Source organism: Pleurodeles waltl, chromosome 12 (assembly GCF_031143425.1).
Source record: "Pleurodeles waltl isolate 20211129_DDA chromosome 12, aPleWal1.hap1.20221129, whole genome shotgun sequence".
NCBI classification, from domain to species: Eukaryota; Metazoa; Chordata; class Amphibia; order Caudata; family Salamandridae; genus Pleurodeles; species Pleurodeles waltl.
The window spans coordinates 625,527,096-625,548,570 of record NC_090451.1 but is presented as its reverse complement, the minus strand read 5'-3'; the positions used below and the strand labels follow the sequence as shown (position 1 = coordinate 625,548,570).

The 21,475-nt window shown below is 46.8% G+C and overlaps 1 protein-coding gene across 4 annotated transcripts in view; it reads right to left on the bottom strand.

The window, feature by feature from the left end:
• Positions 1 to 21,475, bottom strand: part of PAQR6 (progestin and adipoQ receptor family member 6) — a 233,022-nt gene that overhangs the window by 111,118 nt on the left and 100,429 nt on the right. Inside the window, exon 1 of one of the 4 annotated variants that reach the window (XM_069218001.1) lies at positions 13,518 to 13,964. The exons of the other annotated variants lie outside the window; for them this stretch is intronic. Within the exon in view, the coding sequence (XP_069074102.1) occupies positions 13,518 to 13,669 (152 nt within the window). The 5' untranslated portion in view covers positions 13,670 to 13,964. Of the gene's footprint in view, positions 1 to 13,517; positions 13,965 to 21,475 lie in introns of those variants that run through there. 4 annotated transcript variants of the gene reach the window in all.

Below are 21,475 nucleotides of genomic sequence, written 5' to 3'. Positions count from 1 at the left end.
CGCTAATGGCTGAAGAGGGTGCACTCATTGCTTCATGCTGTATGTTGTAGTGGGTTTAAGAAAAATAAATGTGAATGACAACTACAGAAGAGTGGATGAAAGAGTGGAAAGAAGCTTGTGAAACCCATATAAGTAGGTTTTATAAAACATTCACTGACATAGTCAATCTTTTTGGCTATTGTATTATGAAATTTCTCGGGGGGGGGGCTTGCATTACTGGCATGAAGTTGCACACAGATCAAATACAACATGAGCGGGAGCAAGGAAAGACAACCACATGCAAACACTGGTGCTTATGGAAAATGGGCAGGTGTAGCACGTTGTTCAGTAGTGCAAGCTTCCCTCTCGATCACACCGACACAGCACAAGTAGCAGCAGTACATGGTGCTTTACACACATCAGACACAGCATGGGGACAGAAGAGGCAACGGGAGTGCAGGTTCAAAGACACACACAATGTTTTATTAAACTACATAAGTATAAAGAAGGTTAAGCAATGGTGTGGAAGCCTCCCTCGCATCAGCAAATTGTGGCAGCACAGAACACATTTACCCGGAATGTCTGAATTTCCGTGTGAAAATCTATTGCAGGCCGCAGAAGAGAGGCCACCACCATTTTACCCACTTTTTTCTCTCTCTCTCTCACTTTTTCTGACCAGTATCTCTGCTCCAAATAATTATCAGTAACTAACATTACAAGCTATAGATCCCCAAAAGGGGAAATACATGCAGAACTGGGCACACTGATCACCCCATCCCCCTTCTTTCTCACTATACATACAGATTCGGGACCAGATAAAGGATTGGGGAACGGGTGGTGGAAAGGCACAGTCGGGCGGGGCATTGTTGGGGAGACCATTATGCTCTCCTTCATTGGTGCAGAAAGGGAGAACATAGACCCAGCCTAACTTCTGCTTTCAGCCCCTGCCATAGTCATCCATGGTTGCACCTGGAGCGCATTTGCATCTGGTAAAACTGGGCACACTTTTTTTTCAGGCTCGGGGATTCTGGATTCATAAATATCAGGACACTTGTTGCCCCAGAGAGCTATACTCCCCCGGGCCGTCACTTTGCGTAATCCCCAATAAGGCTATGAGGGTACTGCTGTCAGCATGTCAGCTAGTGAGAGTGGAGTCTGCAGGAAGCTCTTGTAGACAGAGAAGGGATGTTATCCTGCTCCTGGTGTGCCTGTTAATGTTACCTCTATTCTTCTACTGACCCTGAAGTGATCATTTGTGTGACATATACACATGGTAGATGACCCTAGGTGAACTGCTGCTGTCACTTCACCTCAGCAATGCTTACACCAAAAGACCTGCCCCTGCACTTGTGGTGTTACCTGTGCTACTTGACGGAAAAACGTAAAAACAATAATAAAAAAAAAACTATCAGAAAATGTAGACCCGACCTTGCTCTGAATTGAAAAATCAGGGAAAGCCCTTTAAAAAGTAGAAAAAAGCATTTGTACAAGCCTCATGTTCCCTCGTCACCTACCCTTCACATTTGATCTTTCAGCAACAGCTCTGTTCAGGAGCCATCTTCTCAGGCCAATGATTCACTTTTTCCCTCACCAACTTGACTCAGTGAGTACAGTTAATCCAACACTTGCAGGAATTGACCCCTATGTTTCAGCGGTGTACCCACAAGATCCCCAATGTACCTCTGGCCTGTTACTTAAACATATACATCAGACCTCTACTGAAGTTAATTTCCACTATTACTTATACACACATCTTATTTCATTCATCCAATACCACAAAGGTTACCATGCAGTCACCGGTTGCTTTAAACTGACGGATCTTGGAAAGTCCAAATCTACCTTAAATTAAATATTGCAAAAAATGCCTGTGGTAATTCCCAAACTGTTCTGTTCCTGGGACCGGAGCTCTTCGCATTCACTATTCATGTCCATGTGCTTCGTACTGCCTAACCATGCAGTCTAAGTACTTTACACTGTCCATGTATCTTAAACTCCTCACAGTCTGTTCATGTATTCTAAACTCAGAAACGGTCTTCCTGTGTTCAGATTCAGGAAGAACCTAACCTGACAGTTCAGGCTGTACTGTTCCTGCTGTAGCAGAGACAAGACTGACTGGCATATGGCTGGGTCCAAAACGAGGTGGTATGACGAGCAAGACAACAATAGTTGGAATGCTAAAAGCGAGATTGCCAGGGGATAGACAAATTGCACGATTTCGTCCAATCACCTTTTGTGTGTTTCATGTACAGCCCTAAGTGGCAAAAGTTTGCCCAGATGTGGGGCTCATGCTCACTGTATCACTCGAACCAAACTACACCCAAATGATGAAACCCAAACACAGCAAATCCGGCCTTGGGTTACATCTGTTCCGGTTCAGGGAACACCTAGCCTGGCAGTTTGGGCTGGACAGTTTCTTTTGGAGCAAGGTCAAGATTGATTTGTATATAGTTGGATCCACACTGAGATGACCTGGTGAGCAAAAGGAACGATGGATTGAAATGTTACCCCCAGCGATTGCCAATGGTGATACAAATTGGAGCATTCCTCCCATCACCTTTTGTTTGTTTGCAGTACCAACCTAAGTGACAAGGGAATGCCTAGATGCAGGCCTTGTGCTCATTGCACCACTGGAACTAAGGTACACCTGACTAACGAGCCCCAATCAGGGCAAAGCAGGCCTTGGGTTGCTTGTATTCCGGTTGAAGGAGGACCTGGCCTGGCAGTTTGCACTGCACTGCACTGTTCCTATTAGACCAAATGTCCACAAACTGAAGGCTGCGCCCCCCTCCCCTTGGGTGCCCTGCCTATATTCCGGGGTGGGGCACAAATGCCTTTGTAAATAATTGTAAATGAAGATCGTCTGCAAGCGCGACTTTCTTTACTTATCGAGTTTCAAGGCTGTCTTCTCTTACAGCCAGCAGGTAAAGTGCATATACAAGTTTAGCAAATGTGATTCTTTGCACCGTGGTGGGGGTGCCCAAGACAAGACAATGCAGATAAAACGGAACAACATTTTCTATAATAAGCATGTTGTTGCGTTTTCTCGTTTAGCCAGCTTCCTATAAAATAATGCACATACTGTAAGTGAAAAATAAATGCAAATTAAACTAATCCTTGGGAACTCGTTATTTTATGTTATCAAACTTCAGTTCATTAATGCAATCACTGTGGATGTCTGTCACACTAGAGAGTCACACAACTGAATCCTAGTTGGCACAGGGCGGAGTCGTGACTTGTGTATTTATAACATTATGAAGTCCTGTAACACAAAGCACTGAATATGCAAGTCATTATTTAAATATTGTTTTATACACTGTATAAGCAAGGCTACTGGAATTATGCGGTGGGAAGGACCAAATTATGTGGCAGGGTTTACAAAATTATTTGGCAAAAAAGGCAAAATATGCTGCTTAATGAGCATTTTTTCTCATAGTTTTCCTTATTTCATCAGTTTCTCGCATGCTAATACAGTGTGGGAAAATTTTTCACCTCTTTAGTGCCAGTTTAACACCCACATTAAGCAGTAAGCAACAGAAAGGTGACAGTCAAGCTTTGTGAGGGGCTTTCCACTGCATGGCAAAGTTTGTTGTTGCCCTTTTAGTATCTTTTCATCCAGTTGAGCTAAAAAACAAATTTTTGGTAAAAGCTGTAGAACATGCAGCAGATGGTAGATTACGTGGCAAATGCAGCAAATCCACAACAATGCAGAAAATGCTGCATTTGCAAAATTGCATATTTCCAGTGGTCTTGAGTATGAGATAGGCTGCCACAAAATGATTTGGCATTTAAGATAAAAGAAGTGCTTTCAAGGAATACCTTTTAGAAATAGGCAATTACACTGTACCTAGTGGAAACATTGTTATAGGTTCATTGAAAGGAACTTGCCAAAACTTAACACCCTTCATAAATTAAAGCGTGTACTATGCTCCAAACAGTCTTTACATTTGGTGATTAACCAATGGCAAATATTTCTATTTCTTTCACATTGCAGGTACCCTGGTGAGAAGGCCGGTTTCTTCTTTAGTTCTCTGTCCATGGATAGCCTCAAGGAGATGGTCCAAAGGAAAGGGAGCTATGTGTGGACTATTTTTTTTCCTTTACAAATGGACAGACACAGCTCTGTCGGGGAGATCCCCTGAGGAAGGTGGAGATTTTTTTTAAAGTGGCCATCACTAACATTAGTGTGTCAGGTGCAGTGCAACCCAGTTTTAGCGGTGTTACTAGCAAAATGGTGGGTGGAAACCCTTTTTTTCCACTGTTAACATTAGGACCCAGAATACTCTTGCCGCGCATGGAACAGGTCCAAATCAAAAGGCAGCGATGTGTGGGATTTGCTCCTTGTTTTTTACCCAAAAGGGCAGACAACCTCTTTTGGGCCATATGTCTCGGAGTGACGGGACAGTGGACAGAGAAGGCACAGTATTAGTAGCCATCATCTGTGCGGCAAATGCAGTGCCACAGAGGCCCAGGGGTGTGAGGCATCAACTAAGCCACGATTAGTATTGTTTTACTACCATTTTCTTGTTTACATTAGGGCCCAGCACACCCTTGTTGTGCCAGTGTTGCTTTGGGCCTCGGACCAATTGCCCAGGAGAAGGGAAAATTGAAGCCGGGGAGACGCATAGCTCAGGACTTAGTGAGATGACAGAGCGGGGAATGGGGCAAGCTGATGGCCAATTTTTTCAATACGGCACAGAGAAGACACCCACTTCGCAAGGTAGTCTATCTCATTACTGAAACAGGTGCAGTGGCACTGGGACCCAGGCGTGAGAGGCACAGTGCATTCCAATGATGTCTGCCTTCATTTATAAAAGAAGATTGGAGGCTCACTTTTCATCCTAGCATTAGAGGTGAGGGCACCCTTGCAGCAAAGTGGTGGGCAATGTGCCAGAGTTCATTTAATTCTGAAAGGTAAAGACCATCTGTTCCAAGATTGGAGTGATGGCCCATGCATGGTGGGGAAGGGGTGATAGAGGCAGAGGGCACGGTTGGCTACTCAGGGCCGCAGCTAACATTACTGCAACAGGTGCAGTTGCAATGGGTCCCAGGAGTTTGAGGGGCTAACAACACCCCAATTATCAGAAGTCATGTTTTTGCTTGATATATATGCTCGGTTTTAAGTTTCACATTTAGTGTGGATTATCAGCAACAGAGAGTACTGCCAAACAGGTAATCCCACCCCCCTGCACTCAGCCCTAACCCTTCCACTCACACAAGTACTGCTATAAAGTTTTGGAAGAGAGGCCTGACTTAAAAACATTTTGCTCAGGGGGGCTCATTACAAAAAAGTTTGAAGATCTCTGGTCTAGACTGATTTGGATATGTCAGAGTCCAAACGGATGTGTTATGGTGGTCAAAAGGATGATATGTTGGAATGTTATCCGAAGCAATTGCAAGTGGTTCGACAAATTGCAAGCATTCCGCCCATCATATTTTGTGTACCTGATATACTGCCCAAACATAGGTCCAGTGTTCATTGTGCCACTAGAATCAAGGTATATCCGACTGACGAGCCCCTATCAAAGCAAAATTAGTCTTGGGTTGCTTGAGTTCCAGTTCAGGCAGGATCTGGCCTGGCAGTAAAGGCTGTATTGCTCCAGCAGGGTTAAGACTGATTTGTATATGGCGGGTGGCAAACTGAGGTGGCATGGTGGGCACAAGAATGATGGGTTGGAATGAACCTGTGAATGTTAGAAAAATTGCAGGGATTCGTCCCATCACTTTTTGTGTGTTTCATGTAAGCTAATCACCTCACACTACCTTTCCATGCATCCTAACTTCCTCCTCGCTGTCTGCTCCTGTATGCTCACCTCATACTACATTTCTGTGCATCCTAAATCTCTCCCCGTCTGTTCACGTATGCTCATCACCTTATACTACCTTCCCATGCATCCTAGACTCCTCACTTCACTTATGCTAATCTCATCATACTACCTTTCGATGCATCCTAAACTACTCACAATGACTGTCCATGAATCTTAAACTTCACGCACTCTGTCCATGCATGCTCAGCTCCTACTTCAACTACCTGTCTTTGCAGCCTAGGTTCCTCACACTGCCTGTACACAAATCTGAAACTCCTCCCAGTCTCTGCCAAGTATGCTAAGCTACTCATACTAACAGTCCACGCAGCCTAAACTCCTCATATTGCATGTCCAGACGTCCTAAGATCCATTTTATATATATATATATATATATATATATATATATATATAAACTCCTCAAGCGGCAAGTCCACGTATACTAAGCTTTTCATACTCAGCCATGTACCCAACCTCCTCACTCTCTATGTCCTTTTACATCAAGCGCCTCAAATGGTCTGTTTATGTAACCAAGCACCTCACACTGTTTGCCCAGGTACACAAAGCTCCTCACACTGTCCGTTCATGTACCCCGCGCACTTCACACTGTCCATATACACCAAGCTCCTGGTAGAGGCTGCTGATGTACCCAAGCAACTCCCACGGTATGTCTATGTGTTGTATTCTGTTCTTATTGTCTATCCAAGTGCCCTATGCTCCTCACACTTTCTGTCCTGGAGCCTGATGCTTGCTGATTATCTGTTTGTGTATCTTGGCCCTAAACTCTCTCTGTACATGCACATAAGCACCTCAATGACTGTCCTTGCACCCTATGCATCTCAAAATGTCTGTCCAGACGCAAGGTTATCACAGTGTCAGTCCAAAATCAACCCACTCACCATTTGTCCATATACACCAAGCTTCCCACATTGTCTGTCCATGCATCTAAGTTGCTATCAATGTCTGTTCAAGTTTCCAAGCACATTACATTGTCTGTAGCTTCAAACGGCGAGTCCCACTCACCTCACGCTGTCTTTCAAATTATAACCAAGACTCTAACACTATTCTTCCACACATCCAAGCTCCTCACATTGTCCATTTAAACCAAGCTTATTTAATTGTTTTTTTTCCCATTAATCCAAGCTCCTTACGTCGTCTGGCGATTTACACAAGCTTCTTCCTCTATTTTTCTTTTTGTGACAAATGTGCACAATCGTTTTTTTCTAACATGATTTATGTTCAAAATTGAATATGCTTTACTGACTTTTCCAGAGAAGGGTCTTTGGAAGAATTATTCGCTATGTTGTCCTTGTGACAATCGTTCAGTACAAACAACAATCCACTTTTTATGTTTTGTTGTTTTTACAAGTGCTCAAGGAAACCATTTTAATAACATGTACTTTTAATTTTAGATGCCACAGACCAGCGTTCTCCTTTTCATAAGATCTTTTTACAAACTTGTATCCATTTCAATTGTTAACGTTCTGTTAGAATAAGAACTATGATGTCTGAAATGTAAGGTGAATCGTGACAGAATGCTGTAAGGCCTGCTGATTTGAGGAATGCACATTATAAGTTGATTTTATATAAAATAGTTTTTCATTTGTGAGTTACAGAAGGAGTCTGCTGATTGTTTTTACACGTTTTTATTTATCAGTTGTGGCATATACGCCGAATAAACATGTTCTTGAGCTTGACTACTGTTATCCAAGCTTCTCACATTGTTTGTCCATGTACACCCAGCTTCATACACTGTCTTCAAGCACCACACGCCACCTCTCCATTTACACCCAGCTTCTTAGTCTTCCCATGCACCCAAGCTCCACACGCCACCTGTCTATGTACACCCAGCTTCCTACACTGTCTTCCCATGCACCCAAGCTCCACGCGCCACCTGTCCATGTACACCCAGCTTCTTACACTGTCTTCCCGTGCACCCAAGTACTGCACGCCGCCTGTCCATGTACACCCAGCTTCTTACACTGTCTTCAAGCTCCACACGCCACCTGTCCATGTACACCCAGCTTCTTACATTGTCTTCCCATGCACCCAAGCACCACACACCACACACCAGCTGTCCATGTACACCCAGCTTCTTACACTGTCTTCCCATGCACCCAAGCTCCACACACCACCTGTCTATGTACACCCATCTTCTTACACTGTCTTCCCGTGCACCCAAGCACCACACGCCACCTGTTAATGTACACTCATCCTCTTACACTGTGTTCCCGTGCACCCAAGCTCCACACGCCACCTGTCCATGTACACCCATCTTCTTACACTGTCTTCCCGTGCACCCAAGCTCCACACGCCACCTGTTCATGTACACCCATCCTCTTACACTGTCTTCCCGTTCACCCAAGTTCCACACGCCACCTGTCCATGCACACCCATCTTCTTACACTGTCTTCCCGTGCACCCAAGCACCACACGCCGCCTGTCCATGTACACCCAGCTTCTTACACTGTCTTCAAGCTCCACACGCCACCTGTTCATGTACACCCATCCTCTTACACTGTCTTCCCGTTCACCCAAGTTCCACACGCCACCTGTCCATGTACACCCATCTTCTTACACTGTCTTCCCGTGCACCCAAGCACCACACGCCGCCTGTCCATGTACACCTAGCTTCTTACACTGTCTTCCCGTGCACCCAAGCACCACACGCCGCCTGTCCATGTGCACCCAGCTTCTTACACTGTCTTCAAGCTCCACACGCCACCTGTTCATGTACACCCATCCTCTTACACTGTCTTCCCGTTCACCCAAGTTCCACACGCCACCTGTCCATGTACACCCATCTTCTTACACTGTCTTCCCGTGCACCCAAGCACCACACGCCGCCTGTCCATGTACACCCAGCTTCTTACACTGTCTTCAAGCTCCACACGCCACCTGTTCATGTACACCCATCCTCTTACACTGTCTTCCCGTTCACCCAAGCTCCACACGCCACCTGTCCATGTACACCCATCTTCTTACACTGTCTTCCCGTGCACCCAAGCACCACACGCCGCCTGTCCATGTACACCCAGCTTCTTACACTGTCTTCAAGCACCACACGCCACCTGTCCATGTAGTACTGGAAGCAGGGACGGGGTTCACCCAGAACTATACACAAGAAGCAAATAATAGACACCATGCTACACTCATCTAACTTCATTTAAACCAACACTCCTGCCCCCACGTATGAGTCTTTAGCTAAGTTGTTTAGTGGGTGAATGCACCTGCTACGGAAATTACGCGAAATGTTGCAATCAGAAGTTCGAATCTGTAAATTTTAACTCTCCGAGTGTGGTACAAAGGAGCAAACGGATAGTGTGATAATGACAGTACCTCCTGCTTAAAGCTGTATGAAGAGCAAAACTTTACGAGCATGCGAGCGCCTCATGAAAAGTAAGGCATTCTTGTGCCCTGCACTGTCAAGAGTTCTGGCGCCAAGTGACCGGCGTGCCGCGGCCCCTCCGGTGGCTGGATTTCTGCGTTGTGCAGATGACACTGTGAAGAGTTGTCCTCTACAGCAGGAAACAGCCTGAGGAAACAAGCAAGCAGGCAGGCTGCTGAACACAATGCTCACAGCAGCAGGCTCCAGGGCCTGCCATCTCCCCGAGTCAGCCTCAGATCCGGTCTGATGACATCTGTGCAGTACTCCGGTGGGAGCTTCGATACAAGCTTAAGAACACATGAGGGTGGCCTGGTGTCGTGAATTTCGTCTTCTTCGAAGTCCCAAAATAAGGGCAGTAGAAGAGACGGCCCCATTCCCTCCCGAGGAGCCAAGATATTAGGAATACACCAGACTTGGGAGTGTGTACATAATAAGGCCTATTTTAACATTGCACCAGTGACATTTAAAGTGCTATGGAGCCTCATGCAAGCAGGGAAAATGGGTCTCTCCTTCCGTTAAGCTAGTGAGAGACCTTTGTGGCTGGGGCGCAGTGGACCCCGGCACCACTGACAAGGATCCCTGTGCTTGCTGGCACGTATAGGTCTCCCTGAATTCGGTAAACCCTTCCCATGCGTGACTGTTCAGCAGCCACGGAGAGAAGCTCTCCTCTAACTAGGCCGCGCTTGGAAAGTGAGAGTTGGAAACGGCAACAAGCCCACTAGATTCATTATCCAAACACCAAAGTACCGACTGCACAAAGGAACGAACACGGCATCTAATCTGCTGATCTATCCATCGGATTCTTTGTTTTCACTACACACGCAACACAGTCTCTCAACACTGAACTACCCTGGTTCTAATATCTCCGATTTTGGCCAATATAGAAACTATGAGGCATGAAAGTGAGCTGGCCAAGATCGCACAATTTGGTCAATGGCGAGCCGTAGTTAGAATGTATATTTCCTAGTTCGAACAGCAAAATTATATATCTGCAACACTAGATCTCGTGCTTTATTGACTGCTATTTCATATACTCTGCTTTGCTTCCATGCCTGAGCCTCAATTCTGTCTTTAAAGCCACCATAAAGATGACCTTCCTAACTACTATAGCACCTGCAGAGAATGCACGTCAGGTGCACTACTTACCCAGCTACAAAGATGCTCACTAGTAAAGTGAAGGCCACACACAAAGTGAGTAAAAGGAGATTTGTCCCACTCATTTCCTCCAGCCCATCCACTGGCTCTTTTAAAGAGCCACATTCCTCACATCTGTGACAAAAGCATCCTTTTGCCACAATGTTGTTTTTAGCCATTTCATTGTGTATTTTTTTTTTATTTACACATGGAATAAGAAGAATTGAAAAATCCAAGACTCTGCAAGTTAAACTGTCCTTCCCTCATGTCCAATTACCAACCATAGCTATCTGTGGCCTTTCGGGGGTCAATTCTAGATGAACAGCTAAATCACAAGAAACTCTGCACTATGTACAATGAAACGCTTTAAACAAATTAACACACTGAATAATACTGTCACACTTCCAGAAACTCTTCCTCAGAATGAGATTATATATATATATATATATATATATATATATAAATTTGGCGGTCACCAATAGGTATAGTTAGGACCTAGTTTTCGTAGGCCGAGCGTTTTCTGTTTTGCCAATAACTTTGGTGCCACTTGATGAATATTCAAAATGTATACTTTGGTGAGTTCAGCTGCTGTCTTGAAAGTTTTGGGGTGATCTGTCAAGCGGGGGCAGAGAAAAAAGGGGGGTGGGGTCTCAAAACATGTTTTCCCCATTAATTTTTAAATAGGATAGTTAGACATGGCTACGGCCCGAACCACTGAACGGAAATACACCAAATTTGGCATGAGGCTAGATTATGTTCCACCGATTAGGATTTTAGTGGTTTGGTGCAAATTGGTTAAGTAGTTTTAGAGGAATTTAAGGCCAAAAAAAATTAGGTATCTAGGGACACGGATCCAACTGTAAGGTGCTAATATCTGATTGGCTGCCAACATTTCAACAAGGATGTGTTTTTAGCCATCTAGGAACTCGCCTTCAGCCGAGTTCCAGAAAAATAAGCCAAAAATAAGAAAAGGAGCCAGGGTAGAGTCACCCTGATCCCTGAAGCCCTGTTGCCGGGGTCCCTGAGGGACCACACCAGAGCTAAAAAGCATTTTTGTTCTAAAAAAAAAAAAAAAATGCAGTCCCTAGTGCTTTTTATTTTGTTTTCCCCCAAGTGGGCCAGGCCCTGGGGGCATTTGCAGCCTAATGGGGAGAGTGTGTGTGTGTTGGGGAGGGGGGGGTGCACGTGGCCCACCTCATTGGGCTTAAATAAGACCACCTCCTCCCCAGGGCAAAATGATTATTTAAAGTGGGGGAAGCCAGATGCCTCCACAGCCCTGGGGGCCACCACCTCCCCAGGGCTTTATTAATACTGATTGCGGGGCACTGAGTGGGCCCCCACTGCCCTGGGGACCACCACCTCCCCGGGGCAAAGATGAAAAAAAAGTGAAGGGGGTCAGCTTGGGAACGCCAAGCCCTGGGGACCACCATCTCTTCTGGATTCTTCCAAGTTGGAAGGGGGCCGTCCAGCTCCCCTCGAGGAGCCACTGATGGCCCTGGGGACCGCCACTCCCCAGGACCGGCTCCTGTTATGTAATGAGGTGCCCACCCCAGGACACAGCTGTTTGCTGTGACTTGGCTGCAGCTTCGAAGCTGCAGCAAGTCACAGCAAACACTCTAGTTTCTGGTGGCTGGACCTGTCAAACAGGTCCCACTGTCAAAAAGTGGAGTTTTCATCTCTGTTCCCTGCACGCAGTTATGCGTGGAAATGTTTGCTTCAGCAACCACAGAGCTGCTGCCTAAAGCAACTCCTTGCTTGTGAAGCAATTGTACCGCGAGAGAGGCCTTGAGGCTTCCCCCATGGACCCAGACAGCCCGTAAAAGGCACATTATAAAATATTTTTAAAAAACACATCTAGAGGCCGCTGGCAAGCCCTGCAGTCCCAGGGCCAAAAAAAAAAAAAAAATTTACAAAAAGAAAAAATAATAAAAATAGCTCAGTGTGTAGGTCACAGACCTTCATACTGAGCATTGAGGGTTCTAGTCCAGCGCGACTCATTTTCCTCCTCATTTTTTTTAAGTAGAAATGTTTGAGGCTCATAGGAAAGGTGAACTTACGCTTTTTAAATGACAAATACATTTTTGTTTTCAAATTGTACAGAAATCTCTCATTTTAGGTATATAATACATCAAATCCTAAAAAAGTCTCTCTCTCTCATTCTTTCTCTCTCTCTCTTCCAATCTCTTCCTCAGACACATATGCACCCAAAGACCCACTCAGACCCTCGTGCACCCACTCACAGCCCCGTCAGACCCTTGGCACCCACTCAGACCCACTAAGACTCTCACACACCCACTTAGACCCACTGACACCCTCATGCACCCATTCACAGACCCGCACACACACTGACGCACCCACGAAAACACTGATGTACGCACTCTCACACCCAGACTGACATTCTCAAAGCCACTTTCACTGCCAGATACATCCTCTCACACCTATTCTGACATCCAGAGAGGCCGTGGCCAACTCCTGCAGCGCATGGACAAACGGCACTCATGAAATTTTTTATAACATTGTTGATAAAATAAATGTAATATTCGCACTAACGTTTTTGAGGGACAAACTGTGCATGACGAGGTCGTGAGTTATAGTTACCTTAGGGCGCGAGTTATAATTACCTTAGGGCATGAATTATAGTTACTTGAGCTAACTATAACTGGTGAATTTCTAAGTTTTTGTACATTTAAAATGTGCCCCTAACTATAACGTCCCTGTAACCTTTGTTTTTCCCCCAGAGAAAATATATACATATGTGTGTGTGTGTGTGTGTGTGTATATCTATATATATTTATCCAACCACAGCTTGATAACAAGTATTGGCAAAACTGAACCAAAAACTCGCAGTTTCTTCTACCAATTGGAGTGAAATGGCTTTAAGTGACCAGGTGCCGAAATGAAGATTTTAAAGAGCAGAATATGACCTAGCAACCAAAGCCTTTGGGTAGAGATAAGTGGGGGGTGCAGCATCCCTCCGCCCCAACGCCCACTCATCTCTGTTTCCAGACCCACTGTTAGCGACTCCGAGAAGCCTGATACAACTTATGCCACATCCGCCCTTCATAAACAAGGCTGACTCGACTCGAGCGCAGTATAATCCTGCAAGGTTCAGTACAACACCGCGTGTACACACACACCCCTCAACTGTTTTTCCAATGCCAAATATGTTTACTCAAAAACACGCGCGAGTTATGCATTATAAAATAGGACCGTACCTTAATGCAATCATGTTGTAAAGTGCTCCGATGACCCTCTGGGCCTGGTCCGCGCTAAACAAAACCGCCACACAAAACAAGTAAATTAAACGTAAAACTGGAGAAAACTGCGCACGCAGAGCTTGGAACCCGGAGTGCAGGAAGGGGCGCATCCCGCCTCCTCCTGGCCATCCCCTCGCAGCGCAGGCAGGCGGGCTTCTCGCTGCTGCTGTCCGGGGCTAGGGCTCCTCTCTCGCTCTCATTCTTCCGCGGCTCCCATTTGTGTGCATCACATTCCTTGGCAGCGGCCCCGGCCCGCCCGCTGCCTCCCCATTGGCGGGGAGAGAAGAAAGGGCCCCTTGCCTCTGTGCGGTGTCAGGAGACCGGGCTCACTGAAAGGGCTTTGTGTGCGAGTGGAGAGCAGCGAGAACCCCACGTCCCTGCCCCTCCCGGGATCACCCCATCAGCGAAAGCAGAACAGCCCATGGATCGCGTTGCATTGCCGCTGCGGGGGTTTTGTGCTCCAGGGCCAATTGTGGTGTCAGTGTCGCAAGTAGGCGCTGATATCGGGGACCTTTAACCATTCAAGCACACTGCGGCCCCTTGTTACGCAGAACTTCAGTTACGTTTTCAAGATCTTTGTTTTTTGACCTATTTTTTTGTTGTTGTTGCTTGCAGCATCAGCTGTCAACCCTCAGCTAGGAAACCTCATTTGAATGCTCAATGGGTAGATGCACTTGTTCCCGACATACGTAACCCAGAGATAAAGGGTGGTAACATAGTAGCGTCCATCCTAGACCAATAAAAAAAGTCCATTGAGTTGGGTAGCATCAAAACCTGTATTTATAATTGCACTATAGGGAAGACTTAGTTGTTTTTCATCCTTTCAGGGCTGATCAGATAGTTATCCTAAATTGAGTGACAACTCTTGTAATTTAGAGTGCCACGACGCGGCGGCATTGCAAGTTGTTCAAGGCATTGCATATTTTTTTATGTTCTAACTTCGCCTTTCAGAGGTTGATTCCGAGCACCACTGAAATCACAGCTGAGAACTCAGTGCACTGAAATCCCGCACTATAATTTCCTTCCTTCCAAGGAGCAGTCGCCCAGAGCACAGTCAACCAAAACAGCTAGCTCCTTCAGTGCTGCTGCTGCAATCACCAACAATAGCCCGTCGGTGGATTCATTATTTGAGACGAACTTCCCGTTCATTCAAAAATATTAGCAGTTTACCTGAAGAGTGATCTCAACCTGTGGGTGGACAGACCAGAATGGAAAGCATCCCCAGCCTTCTTTGAAACTACGCACGTCTTGGGCTTCACTCATGAAGAGTTGGCCCGAGACATGAAGCAAGTCAGATGTTGGGCTTGCTTAGACTCCACACGCGAGTCAGATGCCGTCATGCAAGAACCATCGGTGTACCTCCCTTTACCTGTAACCCCTCCTGTACAGCCCCGCCTCACACAAAGACAAGATTTCACACACGATCTCATCCATGTCAATTCAAAACTACAAGCAAGCAGCAGTTCGAATGAATCCTCGCTTCACATAAAATAATCTGCCTGACCTCCGCTGACCCCGAAGTTTGGTGGAAACGTTCTACCATAAAACAGTTTCACCCACTATGGAGACAAATGCCCCTCCCAGGACCAGATAATTACATGTCAGTATCTAATCCAAGAGGAAATGGCTCAACAGTTTTCTAGGACACAAGGTGAGCTAATCCATACCATTAATCACATAGCCGTTAAGAGCATCAACAAGGCCTACCTTGTCAAACATATCAGCTTAGCCCACCCCAGTAAGATCATGAAAATGGAGATCACAAGGCAGTTGCAGTAGAAGTGAACATGGATGTCTGTAATCCCCGAATAAAAGCCAGTCTCTCACTTCCTTATTACAATCCAGTTGTGACATGTCTAGTCACCAGTAATAAAGAAATAACATAGTTGCTCAACTGTATTAAGCTATTACCGTTGACTTCTGACATCACAAGGCCTTGTGCCAGGGACACCAGCCAGGGTGGAAAGCGTAACACATACCATTATTACAGCTGCAGTTGAAGTAAGGAAAACGAGAACTGTTTTTTAATCGATGTTTTACTTTTTCTAAAATATAAGTAAAGAGATATTTATGGCAACATGTTAATATTTTTTACCATGCTGTAGATCATTATAGAAAAGATAAAAAGACTACATGTTTATTCACAGTCTGAGCACAGCTTTTTAAAATCTGACTTACATTAAACTGATTTTAAATCTCCATTTGATCAACTTGCAAACATTTTTTTTCGGTGTTTTATTTCCCAGTACAGATTCTGCTTTTATTTTCCATGTCCGTAATAAACATGAAACAGCAAGAAACCAAGGACTTAAGCAGTTTGTGGGATGGGTGATGGAGTGTGTTAGAAATGGGGTCTTTGGTTGACCATCTGGTTACCCACTGTTTAAGCAAGGACCCTCCTTCTAGTCACGGTAAAAGAAAATCACCCTCAGCTAACCCATGCTTACCCCCTTGGTAGCTTGGCAGAGCATTAGGCTTAACTTCAGAGTGCTAGGTGTAAAGTATTTGTACCAACACACACAGTAACTCAATGAAAACACTACAAAATGACAACACCAGTTTAGAAAAACAGGAAATATTTATCTAAACAAAACAAGACCAAAACGACAAAAATACACAATACACAAGTCAAGTTATCAATAAAAATGCAAAAAGAGTCTTTAAGTAGTTTTAAACACACACTAACGCTGTCAGCGTGAAAAAGTACCTTGGGCGTGTCAAAAATAACCCCGCACGGGCGAGTGTGCGTCAAAAAGGGCTTGTGAGGCGTTTATTCCACTCATGAGCGGGACCGTGCGTCGTTTCTCCTTTCGCCGGGTGCGTCGTTTCTTCTCTCTGCAGGAGAGCGATGCGTCGATCCGGTTAGCACTCGGGTCCGGGCAGGCCTTGTGTTGTTTTTCCATGCACAGCGGTACTCGAGTCGGAAATCCAGCCGCACGATGATCCAAAAATCCTGCAGCGCGAGTTGTGATCTCCCAGCTTCCGTCAGCGATGCTGCGCATCGTTTCTCCTGCTCCGTGCGTTGATTCTTCGGTCGCATTTCCTGCAAATGTCGTTTCTCAGCTGCGGAGCCGGCGGCGCGTCATTTCTTCAGCCGCAGATTGGAGTTGCGTCGATCTTTTCCACACACGGTGTCCTGTGCGTGGATTTCCTTGTCTTTAGGCTGCCAGCTTCTCCTTTCAGGGTCCCAGGATCAGGATGGGCACCACAGGGCAGAGTAGGAGTCTCTCCAGAGACTCTAGATGCTGGCAGAGAGAAGTCTTTGCTGTCCCTGAGACTTCAAACAACAGGAGGCAAGCTCTAGATCAAGCCCTTGGGGATGTCTTCTCAAGATGGAAGGCACACAAAGTCCAGTCTTTGCCCTCTTACTCTGGCAGAAGCAGCAACTGCAGGATAGCTCCACAAAGCACAGTCACAAGCAGGGCAGCTCTTCTTCCTCAGCTCTTCTCCAGGCAAAGGTTCCTCTTGTTTCCAGAAGGGTTTCTAAAGTCTGTGGTTTTGGGTGCCCTTCTTATACCCAATTTCACCTTTGAAGTAGGCCTACTTCAAAGTAAAGTCTTTTTTGAATGTGAAATCCTGCCTTGCCAAGGCCAAGCCCCAAACACTCACCAGGGGGTTGGAGACTGCATTGTGTGAGGGCAGGCACAGCTCTTTCAGGTGTGAGTGACCACTCCTCCCCTCCCTCCTAGCACAAATGGCTCATCAGGATATGCAGACTACACCCCAGCTCCCTTTGTGTCACTGTCTAGTGTGAGGTGCAACCAGCCCAACTGTCAAACTGACCCAGACAGGGAATCCACAAACAGACAGTCACAGAAATGGTATAAGCAAGAAAATGCTCACTTTCTAAAAGTGTCATTTTTAAACACACAATCTTGAAATCAACTTCACTAAAAGATTTATTTTTAAATTGTGAGCTCAGAGACTCAAAACTCCACATGTCAATGCGCTCCCAAAGGGAATCTACACTTCAATCAGATTTAAAGGTAGCCACCATGTTTACCTATGAGAGGGACAGGCTTTGCAACAGTGAAAAACTAATTTAGCAATACTTCACTGTCAGGACATATAAAATACATTACTATATGTCCAACCTTAACCATGCACTGCACTCTGCCCTTGGGGCTACCTAGGGCCTACCTTAGGGGTATATGACATGTAAGAAAAGGGAAGGTTTAGGCTTAGCAAGTGGGTACACTGGTCAAGTCGAATTTACAGTTAAAACTGCACACACAGACACTGCAATGGCAGGTCTGAGACATGATTACAGAGCTACTTATGTGGGTGACAAAACCAGTGCTGCAGGCCCACTAGTAGCATTTGATTTACAGGCCCTGGCACCTCTAGTGCACCTTACTAAGGACTTACTAGTAAATCAAATATGCCAATCATGGATAAACCAATCAACTATACAATTTACACAGAGAGCATATGCACTTTAGCACTGGTTAGCAGTGGTAAAGTGCTCAGAGTTCAAAAGTCAACAGCAACAAGTCAGAAAAAATAGGAGGCAGGAGGCAAAAAGATGGGGGCTGACCCTGCATAAGCAAAAAAGTCCAACACGACCCCCTACCAGCCTAAAGCCAGGGGAGAACAATCAATACCTTGATGTACTTCCCTGATTGGGGCGATAGAGCAAGGACCCAGGCCCACAACAGCAGGTGCATGTTCTAGTTCTATGCCTTCCTGACTCCAGCTGGATCCCTCTGTCCATACTCTCAGGGCCCACTAAGCTAACCCATGGGGAACCCTTCTCCACATCTGCAGACACCATCTGTGCAGCACCTAACTTTACTTTGCTCACAGATGTATCCCACTGGGCACATAGTACCACCAAGGCCAACACAGTGGTGTTGCCCACTCCACCCCCGGGGTGTGACTCTCGTACCCCCACCCCCAGGGGTAACTCTGTCCACCAGGACAGCAAGCTACAGTGACCCCTGACAACTGTCAGGGATGAGAGCCCGACCTCCGGCCTCTCCAACCACTGACTGTGGAGAGTGGGGGGGCGGTAGCCCCAGGTGCCTGGCACCCTTTGACCACTCTCCCTTCCACCAGGTCAATGATGACAACCTGACCCTGGTCCTCCCCTCTGGGGTCCTCCCCCCCCCCCCTCCAGGAGCGGCACATCCCAGAGACAAAAATTGTTAGGGTGCTTGTAGAGCAGTCCTGCATAATTCTTCCACCAGTGCAGGGCTGTTAACCTGCAACTGGTCCTCCAACCCGGGGTCTGTACTTTCAGGTTGGGCCAGGGCCAGGGGTGAGGCTTCCCTCCCCCTGCCCTCCCTTCTGGGGTCCTGCACCCCCCAACTAGGATTGGCCCCCGCAGAAGACAACATGGTAAGGGCACTGTTAGCAGTAGCCCCTTCCTCCAGGTCAGGGGGGACACCCTAACCTGGCCTTCCAATCCAGGGTATGTACCCTTAGATTGGACTAGGGTCAGGGGTGAGTCTCTGTCTCCCCTGCCCCTACTCTCAGGGTTCTACACCCTCCCCTCAGGGAGAGTACCCAATTAAATCACACTGGGGGGGGGGGGGGTGATTGGGCAAACGGCCCTCCCCTTCAAGTCAGGGTTTGCCCAATCACAGCAGGGGGGGGGGGGAGCGGGGGGAGCGGGGGGATTGGGCAAACCGCCCCCCCCTTCAAGTCAGGGTTTGCCCCCTGCACCTGATCCTCTAGTCCAGGGTCTGTACCCACAGACAGGACCACAGCCTGGCAACTCAGGACTTCCTGGGGGGCATACCTACCCCCACCAGGTCAGAGTTTACCCTCTGAACCTGGTCATCCAACCCAGAGTCACCACCCTGCGGTTGAACCATTGCTGGCACACCAGGACTTCCAGGGGGCACACTTACCCCCATCAAGGGACACACCGTCCCCAAGGGCCACACAAGAGTCTGGCTGGCGTAGGTCTCCTGACCTCTGCCCATCTGACAGAGTCTGGATTCCCCCCAACCCAGAAATGGTCTTACCAAGGTCATTCCTATGGGGCTCTGCTCTCAGAGCTGACCCCTGACCCTCCAGGTTCTCCACTGGGGTCCGCAACCCCCTATCAACCCCCTGTCTAGACTTCTGTACCCCCTCACTAGGAGTGGTACTGGCAGAACTGGTGGGACACTGGCTACAGCCCCCCTCCCCCCCCAAGTTCTCCTGACACTGTGGGGTCTCCCTCAACAGATGGCCCTATGGTACAGGCTAGGCTCCCCTCCTGGTGTTCCCTCATAGAGCCCTCCAGGACCTGGGACTGGATCTCAAGAACCTTGGGCCTCAACCCATCCCCATTCCCTCTCCTCTGAGACTGGACATGGGGTCCCTCACTACACTGGGACCTACCCGGGACACTACAATCCTCCCCTACCTCACCTGGTTGGGAAATACCTAGACCACTCTTCTCAGGAGCACCCCCAAATGCCTCTTCAGACTCTATGGTATTTACCCAGAAGTCTGCCTCCATTGTAAGCTCCCTAGGGTCAGAGAACTCACACTTCACCTGGTGTTGGCGTAGCTCTGCAAAATAAGGACTAGACATATGCTCTCCAGCAATTACATCACACAGCTCCTCACATGAATTAACCAAACTACCCTTAACCCAACCATCCAGTGACTCTGCTTTGAAAAAACACCCCACATCACCCTTGTGAGACAGTACCTGACTGTCCCTGACACTCAACCCACACTCTTCTGGGATGTCTTCACACTCCATAACCAGGACTTCTACCTGGGGGGGAACCCATCTCCCTGTCACTCTCACCTAGAGGCAGTAGAGTGTCCCTCCCACTGGTAGGAATATAATTCCCCATGCCAGTTCCCCAATCCACCTCAGGGACCCTGTGCATCACTGGAGCAACCTCATACCCCTGAACCTCCTGGTGTGTGTTAACTCCCTCCTTCAAGTAGGGCACTATGTCTCTGGGCATGTGCACTTCTTCAGCAGCACTGGATATAAAATTGTTGCGGCCACCATTCCAGCTTGACTCAGCCCTTATGGCTTCCAGCTCTTTCACCATTAGTTCATAAGCTCACTTCAGCTCTTTCATCTCTAAGTCCCTCCTCATCTTGTTTAATTCCAACTGATGAGCCCTCTCTGCCTGTCTGTCCTGCAACTCTTCAGGAGTCAGACCCTCAAAGGACCTACTACTACCTCTCCTGGAGACCCTCTCCCCAAGTGTAACAAGTACCTCCCCTACACCACTGTTTAGACTCTGCACTTCCTCATCCTTATCTTCTGTGTGCCGTCCAACCTCCTTAACTGTCACCCAGGCCCTCAGTGCCTTTTGCAGCTCTCTCTTCCTGGCGGAGCTCTTAATGGGACAGGCAAGATCTTCACAGAACTGTTTCAATATAGCAACCGAGTACCTCTTCAGTTTCCCTAATTCAAGCACAGCTCCAGCTGTTGCATCTCCAGATTGAGACATGACGGTCAGCAAGTGCAAAGTTCCAACATCAACAGAGAGATCACCAAAAATATGGAAGTAGAACAAAAAGGAGTTCCAAAGGGAAAAAGCAAAATCACAAGACAAGTAGTATGTGGTCATGTAGTGGTCTGAAATCAAAACTGTAGTGTACACTTAATTACTGTTTGTCAAGTACAAATACAAGTCCAAATCCCAACCGCTGATCACCAATGTTAGAAATGGGCTCTTTGGTTGACAGTCCGGTTACCCCCTGTTCAAGGGGGGACCCTCACTCTAGTCAGGGTAAAAGAGAATCACCCTCAGCTAACCCCTGCTTACCCCCATGGTAGCTTGGCAGAGCAGTAGGCTTAACTTCAGAGTGCTAGGTGTAAAGTATTTGTACCAAAACACACAGTAACTCAATGAAAACACTAGAAAATGACAACACCAGTTTAGAAAAATAGGAAATATTTATCTAAACAAAACAAGACCAAAACGACAAAACTTGACTTATGTATTGTG